The 8,291-nt window shown below is 36.3% G+C and overlaps 1 protein-coding gene and 1 long non-coding RNA gene across 3 annotated transcripts in view; both read left to right on the top strand.

Moving 5' to 3' along the window:
• Positions 1 to 3,855, top strand: part of TRDN (triadin) — a 110,589-nt gene extending 106,734 nt beyond the window's left edge. Inside the window, exons 14-15 of the mRNA XM_018077757.1 lie at positions 2,590 to 2,625; positions 3,707 to 3,855. Coding sequence (XP_017933246.1) covers positions 2,590 to 2,625; positions 3,707 to 3,855 — 185 coding nt within the window. The remainder of the gene's footprint in view (positions 1 to 2,589; positions 2,626 to 3,706) is intronic.
• A 778-nt stretch (positions 3,856 to 4,633) lies between these two features.
• Positions 4,634 to 8,291, top strand: part of LOC108640670 — a 49,710-nt gene continuing 46,052 nt past the window's right edge. Inside the window, exon 1 of one of the 2 annotated variants that reach the window (XR_001921362.2) lies at positions 4,634 to 4,674. This is a non-coding gene — a long non-coding RNA (uncharacterized LOC108640670). The remainder of the gene's footprint in view (positions 4,675 to 8,291) is intronic. The other variant, XR_001921361.2, reaches the window with a different exon arrangement.

Raw genomic sequence — 8,291 nt, forward strand, 5'->3', positions numbered from 1 at the left:
TGATGAGAGTGCTGGTTGCAGTCTGGTCAAGGTTCTGGTCCTCCTCTGGATCCAACAAGTGGGGCCCAGAAGTTCCAAGACCCCAAGATTATATATACTCAGGCTCCAGTGGGAATGCCCAGTACCTCCCCCAGGGTAGGGAGTTCCACAATGGGTGATTGTGAGTCATGAGATATTTTTGGAATCCTTAATGGGTCATTAGCAGACATGACCCCTCAGGCTGGGTGTGAAGGTACTAATGACTCCCCAAAGGGGAGTTATCACACCTGAGTCATTGGCGTGAGGATAGAAATATTCTCCTATCTCACAGGCTTCTTAACACCCCTCTTATAGCCTGAGGAGTCAGGTGTGCTCTAAGCAGCTGGTGCAAATGGTCTATTGTTAACAGTTCCTGGGAAATGACATAGAGTGTAGAATACATAGTTTGGGTTACACCCACACAGTGATGAACTGGTCCTGGCTGCTCTAACTAGGACATGGTGAAAAAAAATATCATTAGTTACATTATCAAGAAACAGGAGCAATAACAATAGATTTTTCAGTAGTCAATTGCACTTGAATTCTATATTGTGGTCAATGTTGAATCATTGAAAGCACCTTGTCTTGCCTTGTGTAACCCACAGTTTGTGGATATTATGATCCTTCTTTATGCAGTTGATCCATGGTCATTTGTAGCTCTGTTAGTGCTCTTAGCTAAAAAAGTAAGTCCTTTCAATTAACAGATGGGGATCATGTTTTACAGTGCAGAAGACTCATTAAGTTCCTATTTAATTATTTGCTCTGCCTCTTAATTTATCTGTGTACATATCTAGAGAAAGTCCACTACATTTACTGCTTCAGAAATTACAAGTTTTGCTGGTGCTAAACATACACTTAATAAGCAACATTTTAAATGTGAGCTACTCAAATTAGGAGGAAAAAAATTTATTCAAGAAATGGGATCACTTTGTTAAATCAGAAATAGCTCTCCATAATATCCATTTACCAAGTCCATCACTGTCATTTACATAAACTTCTGTCAGTAGTATCTGTGAGGGGCAGCAATGGAGCTAGATGCAGGTGAGATGTGAATGGAAGCCCTGTGTGACTGTTCTTCTCAAACTTGACCGAGATTATACATCTTGTAATTAGGCAGTGCAAATTGGAAATAGGGGCCACATTTCTTTAATACTTCTATGTAATCATCCTCCAGAAATTTCATAATGAATACAGATGTCTCTAGGCTGCCTGGACATTCTGAATAATGCAGCTTGAGAGCTTGATGAAAGAAAATTTTGTCAGTGGGATTAATTGTTAGAATGACTTAGCAATGAAGGGACGTAGTCGTCTTTGCTTTAGGTTATTTGCACTAAAAATTCTCGCTACTTCCTGTACAGTTTCCATACAAAGCTCCATTTCTCAAAGCTCCATGCCTCAGCTCATGGCTCTCAAGACACATATGGCTCTGAACCTTGCTATGAAACTCGAGGCAGATTTCATGTGGCTTTTCTGGGCCCCAGAAGCATGCAAAACTATACAAATTCAAAAGCAGAAATGGTCTTGGGTTAAAAAGAATCTTGTTTGTTGTAAAGACCCGGGCTTACAAATTGATCCTGTGCATCACCTAGCATCAGAAGTGTAAGAAAGCAAAAAAATCGATCTAATTAAAAAAAATGGAAATTACGGAAGTACCGGTAGCACTTCAGCCTACAGTTACTAGGGTAAAGGCTAATGGAAGAAAGGCAGAAGGAAACTCTTTTCTAACAGTAACTGACATAATTGGTATGTTTAACAGTTTGGGTTAATTCAGGCAGAGTAAGCAAATAAATAAACAAACCACATTTTAGAAATTAGAAGAGCTCTACATTACATGTGGAAATGAAACAATGAAAGTCAGGTTGCACAGGAAAGGGGAGCTGTGGAACAGCTTAGGTGAAATCTGAAGCTGAGAGACTTCCATTTTGAGGAGACATCCACAGTTCCTAGCACAAGTTTCTCAAACAGTGTGTCAGAAAGAGAGAGAGAGAGAGAGAGAGAGAGAGAGAGGGAGAGAGACTCCTTGGAACCCTAGAGATAGCCAATAACAAAAATATTCAAATATACAAGAAAATGAAGCTCCAAGCAAGTTTGTGGAGGGTGAACACAGCTCTAATGCTCTATACATGTCTAAGAAACCTGAGTATCACAAAGCACACTCCTGAAGAACTAAGCACATAAAACACCAAGACAAACATTCTGTAGAATGCATGTAAGGATTTTCTGTTTCATTTTCTGAAGACAACAACTAGGGAAATGTCTTGAACAAATCTGTTTAAAGTAGAAAGGGCTGTAATGCATCAAGATTATGCTTAACATTAAATCCTATTGTCAGAAAATCAGAACAAGTGTGGTTTGGGGAGACCCTGCATATTGGTAAATACATTGCCTCCACGATAGGCAAAATAAAAAATTTGTGAAACCACCATGGACAGACTGTGGAATTCATGTACTCTATAAAGCCAACAATTTTTAAATTTTTCAAAAATCAAATTTGTGTATATATTTATTTTGGTTTAGGAAGATGCTATACTGATTATTTTTTTTCCTTATTTGTATATATTTTCCATGCAGAAGAAAAGTCTATTGTGGTACCCAGAGAAGTGAAAAGTAAGTTGTTTTTTATTATATTTCCCTTGTCTTCATGTTAATTTATGCAAAGGATAGGAGTATATTGTCTCTTGGATCTGAAAAGACTTCCATACCTTAAATATTTTTTAATTAAAGAAAAGACTCTTGCTTCAAGGCTTATGGTTCTCTCTTTTGTAAGATAGTAAAACTTGGTTTCTTATCCACATACGTAACAGTAAAACATCACAAAATTTTAGTTTCTCTATGTATAACTACATCAGTACCCAAAGCCATGAAGCACAACCTGATGGTAACAAATGTGGCTTTTCATGGATGAGCAATTAAAAGAGCACTTAGATTAGCTACTCTTGTATTCTTCCCCATCAAAAAAGGAATTCGTTTCCCAAAGGAAAAGTAAGAATTACAGCTTCCTCATATCCTCTACTGAACTCTCAATTTTCTAATTAAAAACATTAATGAAATTAGTAATTAAATCGTTGTAGCTTGTTGTAAAAAAAAGAAAAATATTCCCCTTATTGCTACTGTTGTTCAATTAATTGACAAAATAGAGGCAGATGCTTTTAAAAGAATAAGTCATGTTCTTTTGTAATGATACTTTAACAACAACTCTCTGTGAATAGCTGAAGTCCTGTAATGATAGTTTCAAAGATTCAATTCATAAAAGGTGTTATAAAGATGTATTGTATATGCAGGCTTTTCATGGTATTCTACACTTTTTCCCAAGTACCACTTTCAAGTTTTGCTGCCACTCGGTTAGACTTTACAAAAGAAGCAGAACAGGTGCATGGCTATTGAGTCACCACAATAATCTCTTAGTTTCACCATGTTAATGGGCATAACTTCCTGAATTAGTAGTTAGTTAAGTAATAATCTGGTGTACATACTTGTTCCAGTTCTATCCTTAGCACCACATTCACTCTCAGAGTATTAAACTGTCTTTCTGAGCTGCTGGTAGTAAGTGACCAGCTTATCAAATCTAGAACGTATTGCAATTAGTGAAGGAATCCCATCCCAAATGTATACATGCATAAAAACATACATGTCTGTGTGTGTGTATCTATGTAAAAATAGTCAGCTGAACTTCTATTTCCTTTTTTAGAGAGAAAAGAGGAAAAGAAGAAGACTGATGAAAAAAGGAATAAGACTGAAATAAAGATGAAAGGTATGAGTTGGAAATGTTTCTCACTGGCCTTATTCAGCTTTTACTCACACTCCTGGCTCATTTATCTTTGTTTTCTGATGTGTTAATCCTATGCTTCTGGCTCTGTACTGTCCTCCTCTTAGTTGCTTAGTCACTGTTTGCATGTTACCACTTCTTCAGTATCTAATGTTTGATGTGTTCAGCATCCAATATTTTCCAAACTTATTTTCTGACAAACAAAATGTCTTGTTTTGCGGCCATTTATGGGCTTTTTAAACAATTTAATAGAGTCTGTATATAGTAGGACATAGTGATAATGCAATACAGAAAACTCACGGAAGATATCATTCGATTCCTGGTACACCACTTTCCAAAAGTGGGTTAGATTTATTTATTTATTTTATAGAATCAGAATCGAAACTTGTAGTGACCAAACTGCAAAGCCATGATATCCATCTAAATAATATTTTGATCATTCATTCCCAGGAAGCATCTGAAATCCACTGAGGTCTTGTTGCATGTAAAAATATTTAAGTCATTAATTATTTTTTAATGATCTCATGGCTACTGGAGCTTAAGCTAAAAGGCGCCACAGTCATGCGCTGATGATTTTCATCTAGCCTTTGATGAATTTTTAAGGGTCCAAATCATCCATAGTTGATGCATACTGATTAATTTTCATTTTCAGCTGATTGATCTGTGGCTAGTTGGCTGCAAATGCTATAAGGGAATAATCTGAACTAAACTCCCAAATAAGTCACACTTTTTTCAGCATGTACCCACCAGGACTTGTCTGACTACATATTTGAGTGTATGATTCAGAGTTCTAGCATAGCAAATTACTTTCTTTAATTAAATCTTAGAAAAAACAGGAAAAAAAGAGAAAACTCATGAGAAGACAGCTGTCCCTGAAATTAAAAAAGCAGGTAAGAAATTGAACTTGGACTTTTTCTGCAGTTAATATCTGACTATTTAGCGTAAGAACTTTCAAGTTTTCTGCTTTTGAGATAAGGGTGTATGTAATTCATTATCATTTAAGAATCCAAGTGGGAGATATGGATACATTGATACAGATGTATCACAGTATATTTATATAGATATATATGTTTATATTTATTTTATTATATTGTGGCTTTACATATGACATATATACATATTTTATGCATATTATATATATAAATATATAAAACATGTAATTTTCAGTTCTATGATTTTTACAGAAACATTAGAAACACTGCTTTTCCTTATACATTAAATCAATCAAAGGCCTAAGTAGTTTCAAAGGGTGCATGGCATGAACAGATTCAATGGCCAGCATAGCTTTTTACATGAATTATTTTACAAATATAGCTCATTTTAAGCTCAAGTAATAAATAGAAACATTAACATATCAAACCACTAAATGTGGTAGAAAATATATGGTTATCTTTCTGAGGCTTTATTCATGCCCAGAAAAGAATTTTTTAAAAGTTAGTGTTAGTGAATGTCCTAAACATAATTGACTGTCATGCTTAAAAAGATAGATTTTTCCATAAGATTAGAAATCAACATTTGGGTCTAGTCTACATTAAAAAATTTGTAATTTTTTTCCCATTATTTCAGTAAATTTCCAAGTATGTTCAATGCACAAATGCAACAGTAAGTTACACAATCTGTGAAACTGTCTCATTAAAATCAAAGAGAAACAAAATGCTCAGTTTAGTGGTTTGGTCATCATCTGAATACCTAGAAACACCGATTCTACTTGCTGGTTTGTCACTCACTTTTCTATATAACCCTCTACAAACCATCAAGTACTCAGATTAACCTTCCTGTAGATTAGAGTAATGCCTAAAAACATGGAGAAAAGTTTAAAATAGGACTGAAAGATTCGACTGTATTTACTACATCCTCAGGGTAAACCTTCTGATCTGTTTTCTAATTATTCAAATCTGTTGAATGTTATCAAAAGCCAAAAGGATCTATATCTCATTGTTTACTAACATTGTGGATTACATATGCAAATGTCAATAAGCAGCTGGTTTCTTTGTCATTGAGTCATACATGGTCTGCATAAGCTTTCTTATTCAAGTGTTTATGGATGGGAAGAAAAATGGTATTTTATGTTTGGTACAATACAAACCTACACAAATTACCTTGGACAACTATCCTGGTAGCCCTATATTTAAACATGTCTTTCATAGTAGGGAGTTGTACACACCGGAGAAGGGATGGGGTAGAAAGGGAATACTCTTTTCCAAGTTAAGTTGCATATTTAAATGTATAAACACAGGTTTTAAAAGAAAATAAGCTGACAATTCACATATCTTTTCTAATTTTGTTCTGATTCTAAGCTTGTATTTCACTTGAGAATACAGAATTGTAAAAGATTACATTTTATGGCAGAGCTACAGCATAAAGTTATTAATATGTTCATCTTCACAAGCAGTTGCTAAATCCAGTGAGTCATCCTACCAACGCTAGAAAGACACAAATTAGACAAACTGAGACATCCACACATTTCTATCCCTTTTATTAGCTCTGTAGGTTGCTGCATTTTGAAGAGTTTACTAGCCTTTGTGCAAGAGGATGGTAATCCATAATATATTCTACGTACACATGTTACTGTTATTCCTCATTCAGCTTGCTCTGAATGCATGTGTACTTTCTAGCTTTGGTTGGCAGCACCTATTGTTATCCCTAAAAGGTTTTAAACCTGAAATAATTGCCATATTTGATCAACAGAATAGTAGTGTACAGCCCAGTTTTGAAATGAGGTACTTCAATGTCTGATAGTATTTACATGCTTTGGACAGAGACAGAAAATGAACCTCCAAGTGCTTGAATCAGCAGTAGCATAGATAAGCATCCAAAAGCAGGAAACAGCTTTCAATTTTCTTACCTTTAAAAGGTTAGGTAGAGACCACTGCATGGAAAATAAAGTCTTCACCCTGGTTCTCAAATTCTGCATTGCCTCTGTATATCTCTGATTCTGTGCCTCATTTTGCTTCCCCTGACACCTACAATCCCTGAAGCCCAGGTGTTTGCGGGGCAAGCTGCCTTCTCACCACCACCCACATCGTTCCCTGTACCAGCAGGCAGCTCCTTCTGCTCCAGGGTCCTTCTGGCACCCAAGTGCCACCTCTGCTCCACATGCTTGCATACTTTCTCCCAGAAGACCCATCTCTGACAGGAGGCCCATTAACCGGCTTTCCCCATATACAGAATGTCAGGCACAAGAGAGAGAGAGGAGGAGGAGGAGATGCTCTGTGAACACTAGGTGACAAAAACATCTCTAAAACAATGGTCTTAGAGAAGCACTTCTCTTTATTCCTTTCCATCTCTCTTCCTTTAACAAGGAAAATTTGTAATTTCAAATACTGATTATATTTGCAGATTAATAGTTTAGATTAGCCCTTTGGTCCAAGAGACAATTTTATCTCTAGTGTTACCAGAATTACTTTTTTTTTATTGCTTTCTACTAACTGCATCCCTATGATGTATTTGTTTATTTGCATGCCAGCTCATTCTTTCTACAATTCTCTTCATCCATTCCTCTTTCTCTCCCCCCTCTCTTTCTGCTCCTTCAGAGGATCAAGAGTCATCTAGTGTGAAATGTTCTCAGTCTTTAGTACAGAGCAAACTGAATGATTCTTAATTAGCTTTTAAAAGTGCATTGTAGATAAAACCACATTAATCCTCCAACCTCCAGCTTGTACAATAGCATTGTGTTAATTGTTCTGAAAAATAGATAATTCCATTGTTACAAACTCAGAGGTCTAACTTGAACAAACATAATCATCAGACACAAGGGTCTGGCACAGTCAGACTTCAAAACATTTTACAAAAATCTTTCCAGTGCTACTCTGGATACAGAAGGAGCTGCATCTCCAAATCCCTGTGAAGGGGCTTGTTACACCTCGGCAGAGACAAGCCTTTGCCAGGCTCTCCCAGAGTTCATCCCAGTGCTTGGGACACATCAGCTTGGAGGGGTCCAGCCTGTAATTTGACTGAGAAGGGGGGCCTTCTCTGTTAAAGCTTTGTTGTCCAATACTACATGAAAATGAATATCCAGAGACTGATGTATTCAGCCACTCAGAGTTTGCTTGCAGAATGTTTCTGATGGTCTCTTTCCCAGAAACTCAACAATCTGGAACTTCTCTGCTCCTTCTGTATCAGCTTTCCTAGAAATGATGTTCGCACCAGCCTTTAAATCTGGTTGCTGCAAACTCCTTTCCCATTTTGTTTTGATTCTCAGAACAAATAACATGGGTAATAAATGAGTTTACAAAGCAATAAAAATGTCAGCCTGGATCATCATACCATTTCCTAACTAACGGTCTACTCAGCTGTCATTGATGATCTTTCCTTCCTGTTATTCCTGCATTTTTTTGATAGTAAATCTTAGCAACACTTTAGAAAGACAGTCAGTGTCTTTCTCTCCACTTTCCCCACAGGGAAATTCAGGTACAGATATATAATCCAGGCCAGTTATTCACATATTTATCTTCTGTTCATACATATCTTCTGAAAGTTAAACCAAAGGTATCTGATTAAAGAACCC

Source organism: Manacus vitellinus, unplaced genomic scaffold (assembly GCF_001715985.3).
Source record: "Manacus vitellinus isolate BGI_N305 unplaced genomic scaffold, ASM171598v3 scaffold_4_pilon, whole genome shotgun sequence".
NCBI classification, from domain to species: Eukaryota; Metazoa; Chordata; class Aves; order Passeriformes; family Pipridae; genus Manacus; species Manacus vitellinus.